Source organism: Haliaeetus albicilla, chromosome 26 (assembly GCF_947461875.1).
Source record: "Haliaeetus albicilla chromosome 26, bHalAlb1.1, whole genome shotgun sequence".
In the NCBI taxonomy this organism is placed as follows: domain Eukaryota; kingdom Metazoa; phylum Chordata; class Aves; order Accipitriformes; family Accipitridae; genus Haliaeetus; species Haliaeetus albicilla.
In genome coordinates this window covers 21,606,767-21,632,859 of record NC_091508.1, presented here as the reverse complement: position 1 = coordinate 21,632,859, position 26,093 = coordinate 21,606,767, and the positions used below count along the sequence as shown (strand labels likewise).

The 26,093-nt window shown below is 44.2% G+C and overlaps 1 protein-coding gene across 3 annotated transcripts; it reads right to left on the bottom strand.

Annotated features, from left to right (window-relative positions):
• Positions 1-542: 542 nt before the first annotated feature.
• LHX2 (LIM homeobox 2) lies at positions 543-24,887 on the bottom strand. Of its 3 annotated transcripts, none has more exons than XM_069771336.1 (6): positions 24,535-24,887; positions 23,774-23,963; positions 20,711-20,916; positions 19,505-19,887; positions 10,995-11,200; positions 543-3,546 (listed from the first exon to the last, which is right to left on the bottom strand). In XM_069771336.1, exons 1-6 carry the CDS (start codon positions 24,615-24,617, stop codon positions 3,259-3,261), a joined length of 1,356 nt encoding a protein of 451 aa, XP_069627437.1. In that variant the 5' UTR covers positions 24,618-24,887; the 3' UTR covers positions 543-3,258. The 3 variants fall into 3 exon arrangements, with proteins under 3 accessions (XP_069627437.1, XP_069627438.1, XP_069627440.1); XM_069771337.1 differs by having other exon boundaries at positions 20,711-20,913; XM_069771339.1 differs by having other exon boundaries at positions 23,774-24,887.
• Between the last annotated feature and the right edge of the window lie 1,206 nt (positions 24,888-26,093).

Genomic DNA, 26,093 nt, shown 5'->3' with positions numbered 1-26,093 from the left:
CTTAGTCTTCTCTTCCCAAACTTAGATAATTAAAATGCAAAATAAGTTTTATGAAATGTAGCTATTAATAGTGTCAATAAATTTTAAGTTGTGATTATATATTACTTCCAGTAATGCTATCCCTCTCTACTGTAGATCAAAATATATTTATTCAGCATTCTTAAAATCAAATATCTTTTATCTTTGCTTGACAGAACAATCCAGCGTGCTGTTGAGTACCAAGGTGACTTGAAAGTTTTTCTAATGTGTAATCCCCTTTTATAGTCTGTATTATGTATGAACTCAAAGACAAAATATCTGCATTATCTTAAATAAACTAGGTAAAATGTATTTCAAAAAGTTTCTTGAGTCAAAAAGTAGCAAATCATTGTATGTATTTTCCATATTTGTATAGGTTTCATTATATTCTCATTCTAAGTTATTCTTAACTCTCTTTCATATTTAAAAAATGAACTACACACCTATCATGCAAAATGTAAAGAAGTATGTTCAACTAGTTCAAATTAGATATACAGTAAAAATACACTTCCAAAGAAATATCATTTCCATTTTTGTTCATGTTTTTAACAGAATTTCAGACTAATACATCAAATGTGGAACTGTACAAGTATGTGAAGAAACATTAGGATTGCAGTAGTAAAAAAATGTACAGCATTCAAAACCAACAAGCTCTAAACAACCAAACAATACCACAGGATTGAAACAATCATGGGGACAACATAGGTCATTGGAGCCAGTGAGTGAATCCTAATGCACCTACATAAAGACCCTACATAGAATATTGTCTCTTATTTATATGCAAAATCCCTGATTCGATTAAACCAGACAATTTCTCTAATTGTCTCTTATAGGTTTTAGATAAGATTAACACGAGAGTATTCCCCTTCATAAATGTCAGTTATTTGGAAAGGCAATATTGAAAATTGATTTGAAAGGTATTTCCATCCATGTGGATTCAGGTAGTTAAAATACAAGATCACAAATAATAGCACTGCAACTTTAAAGAACCATTTGAATTGTTATCCGCTACATTTTCCGTAACACTTAAGAATTCAGGATTCAGTTTTTTAAAACTGTTTACAGGTTAATACACAGGGTTTTTAATTATGGGCTGTATCAATGTAACAGTGGACCAACATTGCCTTTTAAATCAAGAAAAGATCTAGCTAAGCATGTCAAAAAAAAAAAAATCTCCAAGGTAATTGACAATGAACAAAACATTACATACAGCAGAATCTCTGTGTCTGAATATCTTTGAAAGGCAGATATGTACTCTTTTACAGTCCACTAACCAGCACAATTTCCTTATTAGACATTTATATTATGAGGAAAAATGCCTTGGACAAACCTGTAACAGTTATTAATTCAAACCAAATTATATTTTTTAATGTTTCATCATTGTGCATAAACTTAATGAAGTACACTAGCTTATTGGTCTTAGTGACCAGAACGTAATCGCTTTCACAGATCTTAGCTAGTTATAATTTTTTTAGGACTATCTTGCTTTTCAGGTAACTCACCTGTGGGTTTTTTTAAGCTGAAGTGTAAAAAAAGGTTAATAAATGACCTAATTATGTCAGCATTTCTATCCCACAGTCCTCATGCTCTGAGATCTCTCACTGATCTCGATAGGAATTTGGCTTGCACAAGAATGGCAAATTTTCAGCTGAGAAAGCTGAATAAATGTAGGGCCTTTAAAACCAAAACATTGTTACCAAAGAGTCTGGCCTACTAAATCATCTTCAATGCACTGAAAAGGGCAAAGAACACGAATCTCAGCACCTATCTTGCTGTTTATTTGGAATAATCTATTAGCAATTTTGATCCAATGGGAACGATGGATTAGTTTTAGAGAGCTAGCCACACACAACTTAACGTTTGACTGAAATAAACAGATTGTAACAGGTTTGAAAAGGAACAACCATATGCATCTTATGTACCACTCAAAATCTATAAAACTACTGGGCAAACAGCATAGTGTATACTCGTTCTTATACATATTTAAACTTTGCTGAGGTATTTCTTTAATTACAGAAAAGCATCTTTAAAAACAACAGGAAAAAACTCAAAATATGAGTTATATTCTGCACAGATTTTTTAGGGAGAAGGAATTCAATTGTATTGAAAGGTCCATAATTGTTAAAGGAATAACCACTCTTATTAGTATCGATAATATCATATTCTTCCTTGGCTTTTTATTCCTTCCAAGCATTACAAAAAATGTAAGGCTGTGACTTTATAAAACATAATTTTGCCTCAACTTTGCCCACCAGTGTTGCAAAATAACCTGAAATACTTCTGCCTTTTTCCTGGGGAAAACCTTACCCAGCGTCCACCTCTGTAATGAACTGATTGTGTTGGATACCCCGCTTGCCTCCTCCATGAAATGGGACAAGCCATCTCTTGCACAAAAGCAAGATTGTTTTCATAAATGCTAGCTGAAGGCAAGTTTCTTTCACGCAGCAAAATTAAGTATAGTTTTTCTGTTTGAATTTTAACATTATCTGATAACTTCTACCTGCACCTAACAGTTATTTATTTCTCTACAGTGAAGATAGCTAGACTGTTGCACAAGCTGGATTTCTCACCCATATATACTTCAGGAACAGGAGGAATGTATACATCATATTTAGAGTTCATCCTAGGCAGGTACTGTGTTTGAAGTGCAGTTTTCTAATCCTTTTAAATACAACCAGCCTATCTTGATTGTGACACTAGTGTTAAATGTAACTGCAGCCATTACCAAGTAGTTTCCATAAGTGGTTTTATTACTGGTTAGATTTTACAAATTCTGGTATTCGAACAGACTTCGACCTTAAAATTCTAAAACAACAAAGCAACCAATGAAAGGCTTAGGACTATTCAAAGTAACAAACTCTTTAACATTTTTGCCCTGGTCATAAATATACAGAGAGAAAAAGAGAGAAGTGGACATGGAATCCAAAGAATGTAGATAAAACAGTATATAAGGCACATGGCAGTCTTTGAAAATACAGAAGCTTTAGCCAACTTAAATTAATTGCTGTTTCCCTTGCTCAGTCCACAAAACTGTACAGTTACACAAATGTTGTGTTGCAATAGATCTTCCAAGTTATTCTTCAGTCCATACTCCGTAATACCAGAACACTACATTTCCTTCTGTTTTTTAGGAGAGATCCTAATCGTGGTTAGTCAGTTGCTCAAAGCCTCTATTAAAATACACTTGGAATTTCAGCTAAGAATAATTTCTTTTTTAAAGAAATTATTAAGAAAGAGTCATCAGAAAAGGTTTGTAAGAGTTGTCTGTGAAGGACTTCGAGATTCATGAACCTCAAGACTTCCGGGCACTGATGTCAAGACAGATGTCACAGTAGGCATAGTAGGATTAGTCAAGTCCGTTAAAGTAGTGGGAGTGCTGGATGGACTCATGGAGGCATTGGATATTTCTGAGGCAGGACCTGATGGGGTCCCTGCTTGGAGTGTTGAGTCTGAAGTCTTATCCACCCCTGTGTTTTCTTGACGTAAGAGGTTCCGTCTGAATTTGGCTCGAGCATTTTGAAACCAAACCTGAAATAGTTTAATATAACAGGGTAGCATTTAAAGAGCTGCAGTGTTTAAAAAAGCAAAAGCATATTCACAAATTCACCAACACTTGAATTGGGAAGATGTTTTTACTGGTAACATGTTAGAAAAGTAGCCCCAGTGATGAGAAGTGTCCTCTGCATGCCTGTAAAGCATTCCTCTTTCCCTCTCCTGCAATCCTGTATAAACAGTCTGCCTGGGACAGGAGTGGACTAAGGACGGAGGACGGGAGTCTTTCTGTGCAGGCTATGTATAAAGATGCTTAGAAATTTGGCAGCCTGCATGAATCCTTGATTGCCCTCAATCCCAGAAGTATTTGTCTGGATGAGGCAGACATCAAGCATCTGATGAATATAAAATAACGAGTTTCGGCACCCTCGTATCTCAAGTCCATCTCCCATCGTAAGCAGCAGGTGACACAGACCACAGCACCCTGCCTCTCTGCGGGCCCTGAGAGCTCTCCCAGGAACTTTCTCATGTCTTGGTGTCTGCAATGCTCTCACTTTTCTAAAAGGACTGTCCCTCTTCCTTACTCTTCTCTTACTCTTCTTTCTCAAATGCTTCAGCTCCCTTCGCCTATGACAGTCTCCTTTTTCAAATGTTTTCAGTACTGGAATGATGTCGGGAAAAGAGGCTTGAATGGTGTTAAAGACCCACATTGCATTAAAAACTGTCATTTCAGTAGAAATTATATCCACATACAGAAATTTTTCCAAGATTGCTACTTCTTGCGTTATCTGATTATTATCTATGAGTGAAGGACAAAAGCTATGACTTCATCTTTCTCAGTTAAATTTCAGTGTTTAGGTTCAAGTTAATAATGCTTTCCACTGCCTGCTGGATTTGTTTAAAGATAAAATATTTTTCTGACCTATTTGAAAATAGATAAATAAAATGCATTCGTGAAACTTGCATGAAACCTAGGTACACCATATTACTTTGACTAAACTTGAAAATGTCGTTAAATACCCCATGTTCAACCTGACGTATGTTGATACCAAGTGATTTTACTGCTACAAACCAGCTGAAATTTCACTGTGCTTATTTATCAGAAGGCCTTTGTCATTGTTACATTCTTTACAATGGACTCAGTCTTGATCCTACTGTCCTCACGTTGACCTGCTACAAGGAATAGGACCAAGTCTTTCCATTCCAGATGCAATGAGCCTCATCATCTTTGTATCTGTCGGAGAAAGGAACTGAGCGAGAGAAAGGATCCTCATAGCCATACAGTACCTCCATCAGATTTCTCCTCTGTGGCCTGTACAGGGAAACTGAGTGCGTGGAACTCACGAGGCAACACCAACCTGTACAGAAGTTCTGACCTCTACCTCTGAAACAGCACGGCCCCCGCCATAGGATCCGCTTTAAGCCAGACCACTAACGGAGGAGCAATACATAAATACGAGCAGTCCTGTAAGGCGTTCTCCTTGCACTCTCAGCTTGCCAGCTGCAGTTAGAACTGATGAACATGTCTCAGCTGTTTTTCCTCTGACTGGTTTTCTTCTCATCTGTGGATGCTCAGCCCCAAATCCACCTATTGAGCACTCTTACTTTTTCTCTGGAAAGCTTTCTCTCCCAGCCAAGGGTCTTTAAGGTGCACACCCTCTCTCTCACACTCTCTCCAGGGGATGCCTCGAGGAAGTAATCCTCAGGCACAAATTCTAGCAGTGGCCATAGGATCTGCATTCATGGGCTGTGCATAAATCACATCCCTACAGGTCCCTGTTTCTGAAAGCTCAGTATTTTAAAACAGTTTATGTTGGCATTCCCTTTGTTAAAACACTTGCTTTAAAGGCTATTTGTCTGTTTCATATATGACAAGAAAACAAAAATCTTCTCCTAAACTAGCACAGGTAAAAATACACTGATGATTTTATAACATAGCTCATTAGAGTGGTAAACCCATTAAAGGCCAGCGATGTGGTCAAAATCAGGCAAACCCAAATGTGGTCTTTTTGCCTTACACTTTCACAACCAGTGTCCTCTCCTATGACTGTTCACTCAGAGCCACGCAAGAAGGGAGGTGTGGAACTGTGTGCGTGGGGTTCTGAGCGAGGTGAGGAGCCTTGTGTGCAGGGGATGCAAGTGAAGCAAACCAGTTTGTTCTGGTCATTCAAGCCGCAAAGTCTCAAGCGCCAACTAGTTAGGAATGGTAAAAAACAACCGTGTGAACATTTATGGGATTTTTTTACCTTTCAGTAAAAGATAATTTGTATTCATCCCACAAAGTAATTTGAGTTTGGGTTTTTTAATATACCTTCTAGCAATTATAAAAAGGATAACACATACGAAGGTGAAATGGAAGCTTAGAGACTGCCACTGTTGATATGTATGTGTACCATAGTTAAGTAATAAAACAGAACAGAAAAAAACACTAGTCCAGTTGCATATACACATACTTCTGTGTAATTTCACACTTATGTTCATTAAAAATATACATACTTATATATGCAGTAGTCCCAAATATAAGTAACATTCCCATTCCTATTCACAAAACAATTTCCTTGTTTAATTGTGTAAAACTGTAGAAGGCACCATAACTATTTTGTTTAGTTACATTGTTCCTAAACGTCCAACTGCTTCTTAACCTTAACATGGCGAGAGACTCTATGGTATTTTTTCTGTTTGTGATTTGAAACGTAGTATGTAAAGAAAAGTGAGCAGGATTATTGGTGTTTATGTATTCCCCTTTATCCTCCATTAAATATGAAAACCTGTGCTCAGATGCCCTTACCAACGACCATTCATGCTGCCTTCAGGAGCTGCACATATAACATGGTTCATTCTCTCTTTAATAGTGGTAATTCATGTTAGGCATAGAAAATATTACATAACCTTCTAAGTATTATTAAAAAATAGAGCTTCTATGACTACTTTCATTTCCTTCCTCACTGAGATATTGTCAAGGTTAATCAGCTAATGGTTATAAAGCTCTTTAAAATTGTCCAGTAATAAATATTCATATTATTACTGAAAAGACATCTAAATATTTGTTAATTGAAATTCTGAAAATACCTTGTCTTATGATAGAAAGGGATAACATAATTATCGCAATAGTGATATTCTGGTATGCACTTAAGATACGACAGTGTTCAGCAAAGACTTCACGTTGAAGAGTAGTGAAAGAATTAAAACTATTGTTTTCTGGGTTGTAGGACTGTAGGCCTGCTTCTTTACTGCCCCGTGTCGTTACTTATAGCTGCGCAAAGTAGCGTGTAAGAGCGGGCAAGCCAGGGTTGCCCATGCAGAATGGCAGTAGTGCTGTATGCTCACATTGGCAATTCAGGCCCTGCACCTGTAACGGTCTTACAGTAAAGTAAAGAAATAATAACCCTGACATACATAACTGAAAGAATTGTTCCAGAAGGACTTATCTCACATCAATTACACAATCAGGAATCTGGTCTTCAGTACTGAGGAACAAGCAAAATCATTGGGAAGTATTTAGTGTTTTCCTGTCCAACTGTATCATTATAAGGCTGAGCTATTTCAAATCAAAGGGGAAAATATGGACCAAAACTCCCACTGAAAAATAAAAGCAGCTGCGAGACCCACCACTGATGCTACCACATTCTGATTAGTGGGGCCGGATGCCTGTAGCTGGGCAACTCAGCAGCTAGGCAGAATAATATTTACTGCGGTTAAAATACTATACTATCTCTTCAGTGATCTGTGCAGCTAACTCATTGTCTCCATCAAGTAAAATAGGAATAAAATAACATCTCCGTATGATAGGGAAGTATTGAAAATATATATGCTTAGTATGTTAAAGGATCTGGATGCTGCGGTGAATGAGATAATCTAATCACTTTCGATAACTTTATTTTCTTGTTTGTAACAAACACCTCCATTGTTGCAACTGTTACATATTAGTTGTATGAATAGCTTCTGCTAGAAACAGATTTTTAAACACAGTTTTCCTCATTCACACAGCTACCTGGAGACATTTAGGTTTACTGGATTTTACTAACTAGTAAGCGGAGAAACAAAAATATAAAAGATGTTGCGCCATAAAGCAAACTACATTCACTCATTGCACACACATTCTGATTACTCTGTTGTAATCAGTAAACACACAGTTAAAGGGGAATTATGGGATATTTCATGACTGAGGGCTTGGTAAAGAGTCTGCAGTATGCTAGCCTAAAGCAAACCTTCACTGAAAGGTAGCGCAGGGTACCCACGCACGATTGTGAAAATTCTTCATGTTTGTTGACTACTGGAAACTGAATTAGCAAAGTCCAAATGCATGCAGTAATCCTCACAGGGTTTTCACAGCAACTTTAGTGGGGAGTGATTCAAGAAAGAATAAGCAGTGTACAAAACCCACTGAAAAGTAATGCTTTATGTTCCTAAACTGCTTTTGCCATGAATAATCATATTCCAGACTCCCACGGATGGAAGAGGTGCATACCTATAGCTAGCAAACAGTATCTTCTTAGGGCTATCTATTTCCACCTTCCTTTTCTAAACTCACAAAAAGGAAGATCAATTCTCAGAAAAGGAACATTTATGCCAGTTAGTTAGCTCACAATTAGCTGGTCACTTTAGCTATGAATGATAGCTTACAATAATGGGTTTGTGTTCCCCAGCTGCAGTACAAGAGGTGTATGAATTAAATTGCAAATATAAAGCTAAACTGGAATGAAAATAAATAAAAATAGGGGTTAAAAATATAAATAGGCTTACTGTGATTCGAATGTGGCTACTTACAGAAAATAGTCTGCATTACAAAGCCACTGAAGGAAATGTAATTCATGAAGCGGTATGTTACATTTCCATGCCATTCCACTTCTGGACATGTGTAGCTGATGACTAATAGTATATAAAGCAAAGACAGAAGTCAGGTCTTCCAAATCTGATATCACAGATTGTTAAGAATACGGTCAAATTCTGTGCTCATCTACAAACAAAGTGCCCTCATTACATGTTATGTGGGACTGCCTATATAGCAAGGGCACTATGGCTGTTTCCTAAATCACTGGGAACTCTACTACGTGTGTTAGGGAAGTACACTGGTTTCAGAACGAGATAATCTGTTTCTCCTGATCTGCTGCCTTGCATTTTCTATTAAAATGTATTCTATTAATTATATACAAAGAGCCACAATCCTTCATCAGCTGAACTGAGATCTGAACATACAGAAAATACAACAGCTTACAAAGACCCCTAATAACAACATAGGGAATGCGGAGGATTTACTACTGGCAAGCATGCACGTACGCCTAGGAGTCCATGCGCCTTTGGTATGTAAGACAGACTAATACTAATGATGCTTGTTTAGATCAATAGTATCAGTGGATTACTTCGTGTTCAATAAATGACACAGACAGAATGCCAACCTTTCTGGCTCAAAAGCATTAACAAGTGACACTATCTCAGTAACCAACATCACGAAGAGTTTTCCCCAGCAAAGAGCATCCCTGAAACTCATGTAGGTGAACTTCAGTGTTTGAAAAATTGCCTCTCACAGGTTAGAGATAAACCAATTGGGCACAAAAATTCTAAAATTGAAAAAAACCCCAAGTTTGTTTTTTTCATGGCCCAAATTAATTTTCAAACAAAAAGTCCAGGACCATGGAGTAGAGTGTGCTCGTAACAGACAGGAAAACTCAAGTGATACTGGACAAAGTGTCACTCTGAGTCATTTTCTTGAATTGCCACTAACAGCATCATCCTCCGGGTGCAATCCTCACCACCAACTATCATCTTCCACCACTCTTCAGCTAAAGGAGACCAGGCATAAAGGAGTATTTAATGGTGAAAGTAAAAGAAGTGAAACACCAATTACCGAAACGATAAAAAAAGTTTAGTGGAATTGTAAGGGTCTGCTACGAAAAAAGAGGAACCACTATGCACCTTGAAACTGCAAGACGTGATATGTTTAAGATGGAAACAAAAGCAATGAAGAAACTGAAAGAGGAACTGAAGTGTAATGAAGATGTGGAGTCCAGTTTTGGAGACAGGGAAATACATTCTGAAAAGGAAGGAAGAAACAGAGATAATAACTTGGAAAAAAGATGGAAGGAAAGACCCATTAGGTGAAAAGGGAAGAGAGAGATGGAAGTCAAAGTTGGTGTGGAGTGAGGAGAGAGAACAGAAAGATGATCAAGAGAAAGACACTTTCTAGACACTGATCTCATTTCTTAATGCACTGTGTGAAATTTCTCAGATAATTCAGGTGTGAGTGCACTGTAATGGGCAGAATAGATATTACTGAAGTGTCTAAACTCTGAGGGTAAAATAAAGGAGAATTATCAAAATAAGGATAGACAAGTGCAGTAAATTATTTCGCCCATGTGCATGGATAAAGGAGAGCTGCTATAAGAGACACTACGTCAAGTGTTAGGATGTGTGCTAGTTATATCAGAGGAATCTGTTCCACCACCACAAATCAGCCTCATAAAAACCCAGAAAAATCCAGCTATGGAGGATGTAGCCAAGAGAAGTAATTACGTATGGTTTTTCATTAGTAGTTTTTACTGGGAAGCCTACAAAACCTTTATTCCTTCTTCTGTTAGGTATTAACACTGTAAGGTCCAGAATCTCTCCAGTGAATTCAGTTTTTCTCAATATTTTTTGTCTACTGCCCTCCACTTTCCTATGAATTTGCAAGAGCTGTCCACGATGCTTTCCCAGGAGACTGTCTCTGAGCCCTACCTGTCTCTATGAAGTTCACAAACCATTTTTTACAATTAAGACCCATTTAAAAATTTTAGGATGCCATGACTCCTATATGCCCAAATTTAGGTATAGTTATTTGGATAAGTGCCCATTAAAACTGACTTCTTGAATCAGAACTATAAATTAAAATGGAGCTGAATCAACTAATATTCTCACCTTTGCTTCCCATAAGAGTTCAAACGGAGAGTATATCCGTGAAGCAAGAAAAATCCATCTTTCAGAGAAAAAGTACTTTTAAAATGCAGTCTCCTTTCATGCTAAGTTACTAAACTATGAATTAAAAATTCATCTTTGAAAAATTAAATTTATGTCCACTTCACTTATGAAAGAAAAGATATTGTCCTGATAAAATAAATTCAAACTGCTGATTAATTTCTTATAAAGGTAAACATTCACAGTAATTTCTAAATTAACAGCTTTCTATTTACAGTGAACACACTAACTAAAATAATTTACCTTTTCTTGCAGCAGATTGGAAGCTAAAACATGCACCAGAATTAACTAACTATAGGAAAACAAGTAGGGCCCCAAAGCATCATAACTGTCATTAAAAGTTAGAACCCAAGTGATCTGCTTTTGAGAAACTGAAAAGAAATAACTTTTCCCATACTTTCTAGGATTTAACTGAAGTCTCACAGAATGTATGAATGATTAAGAAAAGCTTGAAAATCAGCAAAACCCATGGCATTTTAAATATAAAGTTGATATTTTATTTACTTTTCAAGACAAAAGACTGCTCTTCTTACCTGAAGAACTCTTTTGGTCAGGCCAGTTTTCTGAGCTAGCTGTTTCAAGTCCTTGGCATCAGGATTGTGGTTAATAGCAAAGTATGACTTCATTGTCCGCAACTGGTGGTGTTTGAATGATGTCCTCATGCGCTTTGTTTTTTGATTGCTGGGGTATTGCTGGTCTCTATCCAGGTGGTCACCATCGTTTTCATTGCAACTTAAAGCTTAAGGCAACAAGAGGGAAAGGCGTGTAAATCTATTGCTCTGTGACCAACATTGTTTGCAGTTCATCTGAGTGCAGCAATTAAAATAACATACCATGGCATGTATTGTACTGGTACAAATCCTACTTGCCTTCCCCTCCATTTCTGCATCTTCTATTTTTCCCTTACAATAACCAGCCTGCAAGGACCCTCACCTGCCTCTTTATGGCTTTTAAAATGTCAGGTCTGTTTCCTTTTTTCTTCCCTCCATCTCCACACAGCCTTTCCTCCACTTTCTGCTTGTAGGACAGTAGCTGTCCTCAACTCTGTAAAGTGTTTTAATGTACTTTGTATCACTATAAATTGCATTGTAACGTACAAAGCAAGCTGTACAATACAGTCCACTTAAATCTCGATGGAACAGACCAGTTAAAATTATAATTATTTCCGCCATCAAACTAAACCCTGTAGAGTACAAGAGAGACCATTAAATGAAACACCATAAAAGAAATAAAGTTTGTGGGTACCAGACAGCAAATTATGACTATAATTTGACTAGCTAAAGAAATAAAGCTGTTAATACAATGCATCACTGGCATGCCAAATTAAAAATATCTTTTTAATTATTTAAATGTTTATATTTCCTTTTTTTAAAAAAGTATTTGCAAATACTAGTTTGAATGATCAATTCTGTTCTATCCTTTTGAAATCACTGAATGACACTGATTGATACATTTGCATAAATCAACCGTAAAGCCTGTAAAGGAAGTCTATGAGCAAGGAACATTATAATAATTGTCAAGTAGTATTAAATGTTGAATGCCAAGCAAAATAATCTCATAGACCAAAAGTAGTTTTTCATTTATTTGTGCATACAGTAAACCATAGAAAAACACTTAAAATAACATTAAGGACCGAGCTTAAATCCACTAAATCAGGGATATAACTGAAAATTAGCTCTGAGAAACTGTCATTAATTTGCTTTTTTCTGTTCCAATATCTACAGCTCCCTTTTAATTTCCTTTAAGTTTTATGTTAAAAGTAATGAAAAATGACTACTATCTCTGTTCTATGTTGCCTGCAAAAAATTAGAAAAAAAAATATTTTAAAAAGTGAATTATTGGTGAATTTCTTAAACACATAAACAGATTTGTTTTCAATTGTCCATTACTGCTGGTTCATTACAACTGAGTACATCTCATAGACATGTCTTTATAGTTTTACTCTAAATTCATGCTATCCATCAGAGGTTTTCAGCCCTATTGAAAACATACAAATCCTGAAAGGCGTACATTAAAAACAGTTTTAAAAAATATACATAAAATACATGTACTCATAAGTCAAAATGCATACAGATTCTATAAAGAGCAGTTTTGCAGCATGTACAGTAGCTGCTTTGCAAACTTTAGCTTTTCAAAACCTTCTAAAAAGATAATGGCACAATATAGAGCAAGGCCTGCAAAAATTCAGCTTTAAGACCAAAAGCATGTTTGTTTAATAGATACGTAGAAAGTGTCTGAAGCCCTAAACTTTTCTATGTGTTTCTGTACTCCTATAATTTAAAAAACAGCTTAAAAAAAATGTACTGTATATATAAATGTGTGTGTATGTATGCGTGTGTGCATGCATGTGCGTACATTTGTATAAATCCTTTCCAGACCTAAGTATCTTGTGCCAAATTCTAGCAATAAGAAGCATTTCTGCTTGTTTTCCTGTGGTGTGGAAAGACTGGAAGCACCTGAATTTAAAAGGCTTTAAAGGAGATAGCAAAAATGCAGTATTAATGGAGCTGGATGGAAAGTAGCAAAATCTTTTCTGGTTGAAGAACTGAGATCTGGTTGCCAAACTGGGGTCATCCCACATGCTCCAGTCTCCTTCGTAGCTACAATTCCTGATGTAAAGAATACTGAAACTATATTGCTGATAGCAAATTCTATTATGGAAATGTCAAACCAAGCAGTGCTTGGTTTTAAAATGTACTCACAGAATTTTAGATGTTAGTAATGGAAAAGACCTCTGTGTGTTATCTTAAATGCTTTCAAACCCTCCCAGAAATAACAAGGCAGAGACATAGGAGGAAATGCATCAAAATCTCTGTCTGAAGGACTGAGATCTGTTCATGTTAATATGCAACAAAACAAACCCTAGGGCTGCAAGTGGTTGGATTTTAACTTGTTCCATAGAGAATGAGATACGTTCAGGATCCAAGGAAGTAAAAGTGATTCTAAACCATCCCAGAATGGAATGAGGGTATCAGCTTTTCATCAAGCACTAATAAGACAATGAACAATTTACTCTTTGAATTTCTCATATTTTTACCTCCTCATCTACTAAATAAAAATAGTATTAAAATGACAGTAAACATGTACCATTTGTGACTGGCAAAATATTGTTCTTTTCTATGAAGAAAGTTATAGTAAAGATTTTTTAAAGTGCACGAGGGTGTCTGCTGTTCATTGTCTTGCGCAAGTGCTTTCGGTACCCCCAGGCATCACCCAATATGACATAAATATTCCTGCTTAGTGCCAACTCCCCTCTCGTATTTGGTTTTGGTGCCTGGCACCATCTTCAAAAGCCTGTTATATTAGGTCTAATACTGTATGCATCTCTCTCAGAACCTGAAACGTCTATGGACGTTGCAGACACAGAGATACAGAACGGGCCAAAGGTGTAAGCATGTGGAGGTTTTAAGTGCTGAGGAGTTTCTGCAAAAGGCATCATGGTGTAAGACCAACACTGTAGGTGCTCCTCACGCAACCCTCAGTTCTTCAGGCACTTCCTCCCTGTTCCTTTGTGGTGTCCCCATGTATCTCCCAAAGGAATTGTTGAACTATCCATGTGTAAGATTTCCATTCAATTTCCATTCCAGCATCTAGAGCTCCTGCTGGGAGTTCAGAAATACAATTGGTAAAATTCTGGTCGAATAGAGGAGTCTTAAATTAACTAATGTTTCATTCCTATTTTGTGATAAAACAAATTCCGAAGTGGTGCCAACTCTCTTTTTTTGACCCTAGAACATTTCTAAGGCCCTTGCGCCTTTCCCCAGTCCCCATGTCCAGGCCATTGCCCTCCTGTCCTTCGGCTGGTCTCACCAGTGGCCAGCTCTTACAGCCTCCTCCATTAGCACCACGATCCAAATGTCCACTTGGCCACAAGATGGTGATGTCCACGGAGAGCATCACCAGAACCTAAGATTACAACATTGTATTTTGGTATTGGTGACCAAAATATCCTCAGCAGGATAATGCATAATACCATCTCTAAAAACAGCAACATGAGTGTAAAGCAGGACATGCTGTTGTTATCTTTGTAACAAATGCTATTTGAAGAAGAAAACTTGGGAGCACTGTTTCGCAGTCAGATCGTCAGATCATCCCCCCAACATGTCAGGATTCGGGGCAAAGCACACGCTTAGTAGTTAGTAGGTCGCTAAGTACATGGCACATGACGAAGATGGCAAAGAGGAATTTCCTTTGGGGGAACTTTTGTTCTTAGTAGCTTGTGTTTGACATGTTAAATTACCCAAAAAGAAAGCAAACTAATCCTGATTCCGAAAGAACGATGAAACAAGAGACACATTTGGTGCATGCATCAGCTCTCCATATTCAGTGGCTCAGGAACATACTCCCCTTTCCTTCTGTAATAAGAGAGTCAAGGGGGTGTTTTAACCTTCTGCTGCCTGGAGAGGGAACTTGTGATTAACCAGGCTGGGCAGGGGTGCAGCCTTAATTGTTGTTTGCAGGAGTGTGTAAAGGACTTTGTGGGACCCGCATCCTTGAAGGGGACAAAAGTGAGACAGAGCCCTCTGAACCGTACTTGGGACAGGAACAGAGACAGAGTCTTTCTCCCTGGTGGAAGGAGAAGACAGTTGGAGAAGGCGGACGCCTGAACTCCTCACCACAACTGGGATTGAAAGGGGTGAAGCTGCGGCACTTGGAGCAGGCAAGGTCCCCTCCCTGCTACCGAAAGGCAGCATCGGAAGGAGGGTCCCTCTGCCCAGCCCTCGGGGCAACAGGCGCAGAAAGCGCTGCCTCAACCTTGACATTTCAAGAGGCGTTTTTGGAAGAGGGGGAGGCGGCCCGTCTCAGGGAGCGGCCGTATTCCGGGCTGAGCATCACAAGGCGCCGAGAGAGGAGGAGAGCTGGGATTAGGAACCCTCCTTCCCGAACCGGCCTTCCTCAGCCTCCTCGGACAAAAGGGGCTGCGTGTCCCGCTGCCTCCCGGGGGTCCGGGCCGCCCCCCCGCCCCGGGGCCGCGGTGCCTCTAGGGGGAGAGAGTGGCCCGGGCCGGAGAACAAAGGGTCCGGAGAGGGGCCGCGCCGGGCCCCGGGGTCTGCGGGAGGAGCCAGCGGCGGAGGGGGAGATTTTTTTTTTTTTTTTTTCCCCTCAATTAAGCCAATTGAATGGCGCTGAATAGCCGGTGCGAGTGCGCGGTAATTCCCTGAGCGCCGCGATTAACCCGGGCAGCCCCGGCCGAGCCGGGCTCCTCTCGCTGCCCGCCGGGCCGGGGGAAGGGGCTGGCGGGGCCGGAGCGGGCTCCACTCCCCTCCCCGGGGGGGGGGGGTGTCGCCCCGCCGTGCTCTTCCCCAGGGACCCCCCCCCGGCCCTGCGCCACAGCAGCCTCCCTGGGGAGAGAGGGATGGGGGGGGGGAAGCGCTCCCGAGGTCCCGCTCGCCCTTTGGGGGGGGCGAGCAGGGCCGGCTGCCTGCCCCTGCCCCGACCCCAGCCCCTCCGCCTGCCCCAGCCCCGACCCCAGCCCCAGTCCCCCGGGGAGGGGCCAGATGCTCCGCGCCCGCGGGAGCCCAAAAGGTGACTACGGCGGGGGGGGGAGGGGGGGAGGAGGAGGAGGGAGAGAAGCAGGAGGAGGGGGGAAAGAAGGGAACTCTGATTTTTCTTAGGAAATCGCTGCGAGACATCCGTTTTTAACCTGCGACTCCCGTCCGCTCGCTCTGCCACCGCACTCGCAGGAAAGCTGCTGCTGAGATTTTGGTCCCAGGGGGAAGGAGGAGAGAAAGAGAAATTCGCTCTTCAAAACTTTCCAGGCTTTTCCCGTTTTCGTCAGGGGAAAAAAAAAAAAAAAAAAAAAAAAAAAAATCCCCAAACCAAAACCCAACCTCAGGCTTTTGACGAAGCCCGTTCAGAGGGTCAGCTCCGGTCGGCCCCGGGGGCGCGGGGAGGGGAGGGACCGGCCGAAGCCCCGGTGCTGCGGGACCGGCCGCCGGGCCCGGGGAGCGGGACCAGCCGCACCGCAGGCTCCCGACCCCCGGCCAAGAGCCGCCCCCAGCCCCCGGGGGGGTGTATCTAGCCTAGACAGTCAGTCACCTTCTTACTGAACCGCTCTGGATCTTCCTGCTAGTGAAGGAAGGAAGGATGTGTTAGTATCTTCGCGGTTTGCACAGGTTATGGGTGTTTTATCAGCTCGTCGCGCCCCAAGTCTGCGCAATACATCTGTCATTTTCGAGGATATTTTAGTGTCTTCACATTAAAGACAGGCTAGATACAAATGAATAAAATATAGCAGGCTGTGGGAGGTTTGGGGTCTAATTCACACAGGGAGTATTCAGAATTCTTTACAGGTGCTTCTGTGTTCAGCAAGCTTTCAGCCATTGATTTACTGACCTAAAAAAAAACCACCATCAAACTCCATTCCAACAAGTGAAAGAAGAAATTATGATCACAGGAGCACACTTTAAAAAAAAAAAGAAAGAAAGAAAAGGAAGAAGAAAGAAAGAAAAAGAAATCTTTTTGAAGTTCCAGCATCCTTCTAAGCTATTTTCCACTTGTCAGGCTCTATCCACATCTAAAACCCATCATCCCCGTGCAAACGGAGGCTTGTTTAAGTAGAGAGAAAAAAAAAAAAAAAAAGAAAGAGTCAGTCCAAATCGTGTTGCAGATGAATATTTGCTGCAATTTACAAAATAATTCCAGTCTCGACTCTGCCTAAGTTTACGGGTCCCTCTTCTCCCACCACCTCTGGGTGTAGATTTATTTACACAAAGTATTCCACACAAATTGCCAGCAACAGATCCCCTCAGAGGACAATATTGTGCATTTCTAGTGCATTTCTGAGAAGGAAATGAGAAGTTCCATTAAAAATAAAAGAAAAATTATCACGCTTTTAAACGGTTTCCCTTTAAAAGGCACAAAGTCGCAGGCTTTGCAATAATTTGCTTCTTTGTGAAATTTTACATCAACGGGCAACCTGGTCTGATTTCCAAGATCAATGGCACTTATCGTATAAATTAGTCGATTATTGGTTTAGTAAATAGTTAAGTAGATAAATAGTTTAAGCAAAGAAGCCAAAGGTTCCTCGAGGAAGACCTCTTAAGCTTCAGTTGCAGTCTCTAAACAAAAATTAAAAGACCAAAAATAGGAGGTCAATTATTTTGAAAACGAATTTTAAAAAACACAGTTAAAGACGGTATATTTAGGAAGTCAGGGAGCAGTAAGACTTTCTCAGACTGTGCTCCCATCCAGGACAGATGCCGCTGGTTCGGTTTAGAGGTCCTTTGAAACTGAACATCTGCCCTGCACAGGGAGACAGCGGAAGGACAATTAAAATCTAATCCCTCCGAAAAGGAGACTTTTTAAACGGGCAAGACGCATATTTTTACGTATGTTTTAAAGCTCAACTGTTACTCGCGAGAACACTACATACACCTTTCATCAGCCTTCACCACTGGGACTGCTACTGATTTCTGCACTATTTCCAAATTATTCAGCAATTAGTTAAACCAATAATAGCTGGCAGTTTTGTTCCCGAGGTGCGTTTGCCACTTAGAGATGCGCCTTCTCCCCCTGCCATTTTCAGTGCAAACCGCTCAATTTCGTCGCTGCTGTGGCTCTGTCTTTAGGCGCAAAACACCCGCAGCCTCATCCTCCCGCCGCGGCCGCCTCCCCTCGCCCCCGAAGCCCCCGGTGCTGGCGGAGCAGCAGTCCAGCCCGAGCCCCCCACGGCCCGGCCCTTCCCCTCGGTCTCCGTCCCCCCCCCCGGAGCGGAGCCGCAGCCCGGAGCTGCCAGCCCGGGGCAGCCGGGGCGCGCAGAGGTGCGGCTCCAACCGAACCGCAGCCAACTTGGCCTTCACCTAACGCCCTCTCTGGGGAGAAAATGGATAAATAAATAAATAACTGCTAAAGGTAAGCCTACGCCCTATGGGACACGTCTGAACTTCGTGGATTAAAAAAGAAAAGATGCTCGAAGCAGCGGAGAAGCGCAGACAACGCTGAAGCAGCCCAAGGAAAGAGGCAAACGAGTTTTGTCTCCAGGGTCTAACGGAACAGCTGAGCGCACAGCTTCGGGAAACTCGGGTCTGAAGGAAACCCCACCTCCGCCTTGAATTCTTCTAATAAAATCAAGATCTAAGAATTTTCTTTTGTGCACTTTTTCCAGTTGCACACAAGGAGCGGTGCTGGCAGACCCAGTGATCACAGCCGCTCTGGTGGGCAGTTACAGGGAGGAAGAAGAGCGAGGGGATGGGGGGAAGCAGGGATGGGGGGAAGCAGGAGACCGCTCGAATTCCTTTGCCTGCAAAATGACAGTGCCGCGGTGGTGGGGAGGTTAAACGAGGAAACACATCAGAAAGTTAGCAGCTGGGCGCAGAGAGCCCTAGGGACAGAGTTTCTGTCGGGACCGCAGGCTTGTGGCTGCTGCCAGGTTTGCGCCCTTTCCCCTCGCTGCCCACCTCCGTGAAGAGGCAGGGGCTGCGGCTGGGGGCAGCCAGGGTTTATTTCGAAAGGGGGTGCTGTGAGTTTCCCCGCTCTTTGCATCACATCTGACAAACAAAACTCCAGCCGAACTCGTCCCGGTAGGAGCAGACTGGAGGCCGCCTGCAGACACCTGCTGCCTGCAGCCCCCGCCCGCGGTCTGCGCCCCCCCATCCGCCCCCCGCAGCGGGTCCTTGGGAAATAACCACTTTCTTACTTCCTCCCTCTTCCCTTCCAAAAGTCTGAGGTGCAAGAGCTCAGGACAAGGGCAGAATAATTCACCCATCGGCAGCCTTCGAGCGTAGGTACTAAAGAAAATTCACAGCTCTCTGAAGTGCTAACTTACAGTCTCTGGTTTCCAGATTTTATTTCAGGCTACACTCCCCCTTCTCCCCCTCCTTAACCAGATGACCTCGCTTCAAAACATTTTATTTCCAGCTGAAGTGAAAAATGCTAACATATTAGCTTCTGTAATTGCAGTTTGACAGCACTTGATCTCAATAATTATGCTGCAGCTAAACTATTATTAACGGTTTAAGCTAAAATAAACGGCAATCCCCCTTTGGAAGCGAACAGAAACAAACCCTCTGAATTGTTCTGGGGGAAGGTGGGGGTCTCTTACCTGCGTTGTAGGCTGCCAGATCTGCCCCAGGCCCTGGGCTCTTCCTTTTCCTGGGTCTCCCCTTCTGGACAGTCCCCACGCCGTTGTAATAAGGCAGTCCCAAAGTATTGGCAGAGCCCGCTCCCAATGCCGGGCCCTTCCCAGCGGCTACATCCGAGTGATTGAAATGCACCTGGTACTCCCCCTGGATGAGAGTCTCGAAATGGAGGCGGCAGTACACCAGATTGTCCTTCATGCCAAAGTGATCGCCGGTGGTCAGCATCTTGTTGCAAGTGGTGCAAGTGAAGCAATTTAAGTGATATACCAAATCCCTGGCTCTCATGACCATCTCGGAGGCAGAAATCCCCAGGTGACACCTTGCGCATCTCTGCACCGAAAACCTCCTGCAAAACAGAACGGCCAGAGGAGACGGTGAGAGGCGCATCCCCCCCACCACCCCCCCCGCCCCCTTCGCCGGGTCCGCCCGGAGGGCGGCAGAGGGAGAGGGGCTGCGGGGCCCGGGCCGGCCGCCTCGGCCGGGGCAGCGGCACAAAGCCGGGACGTTTGCGGGACGGCTTCGCTCCCCGGGAGCCGCCCCACCGGGTTCCGACCCCCGGAGGGGGTTCCGTCCCGCTTCCCACCTCCCGCCGGGAAAACGCACCGACCCCCGCCCCGCACGCTTCCCCGGGGCCGGGGGGGAGGCTCCGGGCCCCGGGCAGCAGGCACCGCCGCCGGGCCAGGGGCAGCCCCGCTGCCGGCTGGGCTGACAGCGTGCCCGGGGCTCGGCCCCATCCCCTCGGGCCCTGCGAGGGACAGAGCGGGGGGGAAGGCAAGCCCTTCCCACGGGTGAGGGTGCCGCTCCGTGCCCTGCCCGTCCAGGGCTGGAGAGGCGCTCCGCTCGCCTTGGCCAGTTCGTTTCCCCTTCGCAACCCGAGGAGGCCGGGCAGGGGACGCCTGCTTGAAGCCCCCCCGGACCCTCAAAGAGGCTGGGGGGTAGGGGGGAGGGGGAAGCGGTGCCCGGGCTGTGCCCCCCTCCCGAGAACATGGGGCCATCCCCACTACGAGCATCCCTCTGCGGTGGGAGGTTTTAGGAGCCCACAGGCTGCCCCACGGGGACGGCGTGCCCACGGATCCCCTCCGCAGTCTCTTTGGGACGGGGTTCGCTCGGCGTGGGGGGCAGCGAGCAGGTTCCCCCCCCCCCCTTCCCAGGCTGGGGGCAGGCTGTACCTGTAGTAATCCTCCTTGCAGTAAATGCTGCCGTCCTTGCTGAAGCAGGTGAGCTCGGACTCCAGGTTGAGTTTACATTCGCAGCACTTCAGGCAGCGCATGTGCCACTGTTTATCCACAGCCAGGAGGTAATAACGGTCGGAGATTTTCCCCCCGCAGCCGGCGCACAGGGCAGCCCTGTCACTGCTGATGGAAGGCATGGTCTGCTGGGGGAAAACAATTACAGACCGTTAGCGAGAGGGAGAAACTCTTGGGCGCTGCTGGGCTCCCCCCCCCCTCCCCCTGCCCAGCCGGGGCCGGGCTTCTCCTCTTCCTCGCAGGGGCTTGGCAGACGCGGAGCGGAGGAGAAGGAGAGCGGGGGGGGGGTCCGAGCCCGGCCGCCCCGACCTGCCTCCTGCGCCCGGGAACGCGGGTCCCCAGGGTCCCGCAGCATCCCACCTTCCCGGGAGGAGGCGGGGAGGAGGGAGAGGCAAGAAGAAAAACACCCTGGGTTTCAGGGAGGGCGTCCGGATGAGACCCAGGATTTTTTTCTTTTTTTTTTTTTTTTTCCCCCGTGTGGATTTTCCAGTCCCAGAACAAGAAAAGATGCTGTTCGATAAACAGGCGCAATAATCACAGAGCAGGGCAAATCGCAGATAGTTAATTTTAAAATTTATTATTATGGATATACTGAGAGTGTCTGCATAGTTAATGCTCTGTGAGTGCGTGTATGCGGAGCGTGTCTGTGTGTGTATTTTCCTAGCTATAAAATTCCGAGTGAATTACGATCAAACCCCCTAGTAGTCACAGTGCTACAGACACAGTGCGCTCTGCAAGCTGGTTCCAAACAACACGTATCCAAATCTGCTGTTACCCAAAGCACTAAAGGGACCAGTAAATAAAACTGCGGAGGAGAGGAGCGTTACTAAATCCGAGGTGCAGAATGTTTTATCAGGAAAACGAAATAGTGGGAAACGTTGTAGGAAAGAAAGCGGGGGAAAAAACAACAGAACACTTTAGATTATGCCGGGATAAACTTGGAAGCAATAAAACTAAATGTAACCCCTATATAATTTAATAGTTTAGTGTCAAATCGCAATCCAATCGAAACCCCGCAAAAAACAAATACATACATATTCTGTCAACCTCTACCAAAAAAGAAAGAGAGAAAAATATCGGAAACCGTTTAAGCACGCTTATTTATTTTAGCCGGCACCTTAAAACAGTATTCAAGAGAGGAGGCTCAGAGTGGAGCAGTGTTTATGGCAGACAATGCGCTGCTGTCCATTTCGTTCCAAACTTACTATTATCCGCTTTGCACAAAAGCACACCGCAGATTTGTTCTTGTCCAAGAGAACCCGAGACATTTTTTTACAGATGTGACAAACACGCTGCTTGTTTTGATTCGGGGCGGGGGGGGGGGGGAAGAAGTTGTTTGTTTACTTTTACCTCCTCTAGAGCCTTAAGTCCTTGCACAAAGCAAAAAGAAAAGACAACTAATAGGGAAGAATCGAAAAAAAAAAAATGAAGCTTTTTTTCCCAGCATATGCTAGACTGATTACTTTCATCCAGTACTTGCAGAGCTCACAAAACCCCATCGCTATGAGCACTACTGTTTGCACTACACCATTCCCACTATCAAATAAAATTATGGCACTACATTAGTATGTTAGCCACACAAGTCCACTGATAGCTTATTTCTTTAAGGCATTAACTGAACTCCGATCAGGGATCGTTTTATAACCAAAGTAGTTTCTTGCAAATTTACTTTAAATGAAATATGATTTTTCTGGTTTGCTTTTCCGGTGACAAAAATATTCTGAGATCCAGAAAAGGTATTTAAGGATCCAGTATCCTATCCCACTATTTGCTACATACACGTGTGTATGCATATACGTTATATATAGATATATAAATGTATCATGCCACAATATTTATTCCAGGAGAGATCATTTGATATTTTTTAACTGTATGGAGAAATAGTAACTTTTCTAAAGAAAACAAAACCCGCTTAGATTAGAAATCACGTCCCACCCTTATAGTATAAAGGCTGTTTTTCAGCCAGTATTTCAGTATTAAATACTCTCACTGTCACCTTTAAGCAAATTTCCACATAGCATTAAAAGAAATAACAGATACTGATGAATTTTAAAAAACCGAGAACAGATATCTTTCTTGCATATGCCCGTATCAACTTACGAGACAGCATTTAACCAAAGTACGGGATCATTTCACTTCAGAATTATCATTTCTTAACAAAAAAGTAGTATACATGAAACGTTGAATCAGTTAACATACTTCACAAATCTCGTCCACTTTGCTAGCTTAACGCCGATTAGAAGGATGCATCTTTTTATTATCTAAATGTATTAATATACAAGTACTACGCATCAGCAGACATAAGATTAAAAAAGTGGTAAAGTTATAAAAAATTGCACCCATCCGTCTCCCTGAAACATATCTTCTAGATCTGTTAGCCAAGTTCGCAAACCCAGTGTTCATATATATTAAAATTATTTTTTAAAATCATAATTTAAAGGCACTCGAATTTGGTTGTGTTTGGTTTTTGTTTGGTTTTGGTTGTTTTTTTTTTTTTTAAATAAATGCTATAAAGGCTACCTCAGCATAGACATCCTACCTGAAAAATAACACAGAACTGGATTCTTTGATGTTTGTGTTTCCATTCTGCAGACAAAAAATTCTCTGTGCCAAAATGTTATCTGTATAAAAGCATACTTTGCCTCTTCCTAAAAACTTTGGAAGGCCGGACAGGCTGGGGGAAGGGAAGGAGTTCTTGGACGCTACCAAAAGGCTGGTCTCTCTTTCTGTTTTCTCGCAAGAGCAGTACCGTTCTTTTCACCCAAGCGTTACTATTACTATGCATATTATTAATAATTAACAGTTTCATGCCTTTCCCCACGGTTTTATTTAATCTTTCGGGGTGCCTTTATGCTTAATTTTCTTCTGATTTAGCATTTTGCATACGTTTCCCCCCGATCTGTTATTTTAAGGGGAAAGCTGTATCTTTGAGGGGTTTATTATGTTTAGGGGGTTGAACGACTCTCCCATTCCTTCGCCTCCTACCGTTTCGGTCTCTCCCCTGTCTATAGCCGAGCTGATGGCCGGTGCTTCGCTTTTGGTTCTCCGATCCATCTCGTCGATGACCCCGTGCATCTCCGAGCCGGACAGGCTGTGGAAAAGCATCGCTGAGGAAGCGGAGGAGGAGGCCCCGAGTTGCTGCTGCTGCTGCTGCTGCTGACAGTTGTCGGGGTCCCTGCAGGAGCCCAGAACTTGCATTAACCGGAGCCCTCCCCCATGCATCTAGCACGGCCGCCCCGTCTCTCCTCGGGCTCCGGGCTTTTCGCCCCGGCAAAGGTCTCCGGAGCGCAGCGCAGGCACTGATCCGAGGTTTCGAGGGGATGGATGGGGGGCAGAAAAGGCGGGCGGAGGGGGCGAGGGAGAGGGGAGAACTGGTGGTGTGAGCTTCGGGGCTTGGATCTAGTCTGTTGCGCGGCCCCGGCACATCCCTCTAGGAGGCTTCTTCAGTGCAGGGCTCATTGCCCCAGGTGCAGTCCCAGGCTTTATGCTCTGGCCCAGCTGGCGGAAGGCTGGGCAGGTTTACGGTTGGGAGGGATTAATAAATAATAGAAGTATAAAAAAATTAAACCATCTTCAGTGAGAAATAAATATTAAAAAAAAAATCGAAAAGGCAATAACGACAAGCCCCCTACATCGTACTGTGCGGAACTGAGAGGAGGAAAGCAGGGGAGCGGGAGGCTGCGGCGGGCGGGGAGCGGGCTGGTGCTGCGGGGAGGACGGGGCGGGTGCCCACCGTACGCACTCACGGTCCGGAGGGCTGGCAGCGGCGGCAGCTCAGGGGCAAAGTTTGCTCCTTCCCCCGCTCCTCCCCCAGCCCGCCGGAGCTCATTGGGAAAAAGAAAGAAGAAAAAAAAAAAAAAAGCCAGGGGGAAGGAGGAAGACTTGGATGGGCACCAGATGGGACGGGCACGCGGCGGCCCCCCTCTCTCCTTAAAGCGGCGCGGCCCGCGGGGCCCGGGGCGGCTGCTGGCAAGGCGGCCGCGCCGCGGGGGGGGGGGGAGGACCGGGGCCGGGGGAGGGGAGGGGAAGGGGGGGGCGGCGGGCGGGAGCGCAGCGGCGGAGCCGGAGCCGCCGCCCGCCGCGGTGCCTGCGAGCGGCGCGTCTGCAGCCCGGGCGCCGCGCGCGAGGCTCCGCGCCTTTTCTACAGCCCCTCTGACATCATGTCCTGCCCCGCCGCCATTGGCTGCTGCCGCTCCCGGGCCCGCCGGCATGTGCTCGGGGGCTGGGAGGCGCGGAGGGGCCGCGGGGGTGGCCGGCCGACCGCCCGCCCGACCGCGCTGCCCGCCCGGCCCCGCGCCCCGGCCCCGGCCCCGGCCCCGGGCGCTGCGTGGCCTCGGGAGCGCCCGACCCCGCGCCCCGGCGCCGGGCGCTGCGTGGCCTCGGGAGCGCCCGAGGCGGCCGCCTAAGGGCGGACCGGCACCGGCACCGGCACCGAGCAGGCGCTCGGACGAAGGTTTGGGCTTGCCCGCCCGCCGACAGCCAGCCAGCGACGTGTCTCGCCTTGGAGCAACGAGGAGGCTGTCGGGGGAGGATGGCTCCAGCGCGGGAGAGGAGCAGGGGGGGTCAAAAGTTTGTTTACACTCCAAGATCATGATACCCCAAACGTGTATTACTTAATCGAAGGCGCCCAGCAACGCTCGTGGTGAAAAATATTCACCCTTAGAATTCAGCAATTCGTGCCGTTCAAGCTGGTGAAGCCTTCCACTGACCGAGGCCTCTCGCTTCTCTTACTTCCGAGGGGACTGTAAGGAAGCCAGGCCAGGAAGGTCTCCGAACTTGAGGAGAAGCTTCAGGAAGTCTCCAGAAAAGCAAAGAGTACACAGGGAAGCTGCTCGTGATGTCTGAATACTTATCCAGAAGGCGGGTGGTAAGGAAGGAGTCATTAGTATTGAAGATGTCAAATATCACGCTTCTAATTATATTAGAAAAGGTAGCACAATGGAAAGTAAATCTGAATGCACGTCCAAGATCATGAGACTCGCTGCTTAATCCGTGACTGCAAACTATTACATCACTTAGCGTCTTACCCTTAGGTGTTGTTTTCTGACATAGTGATTTGCCTCTTACAGGTGGAGTGCAGTTAAGGCTATCTTTGCCAAAATCAGAATTACTCGTTTACAGTCAAACTTCGCTGGTTTTGTGTCTTTCATTCTTACAATAATCTAGGCTTTTCATCATCTTTCTGTTGGGATTGCTCTGAGTAGTTAAGTACATTTGCATGTCACGGAGGAGAACAAAGTGTCTCTTGTAGAAATGCATATGAAATAGCCACAAGACCCCTCAAGAAACCATACGGAACACAAGC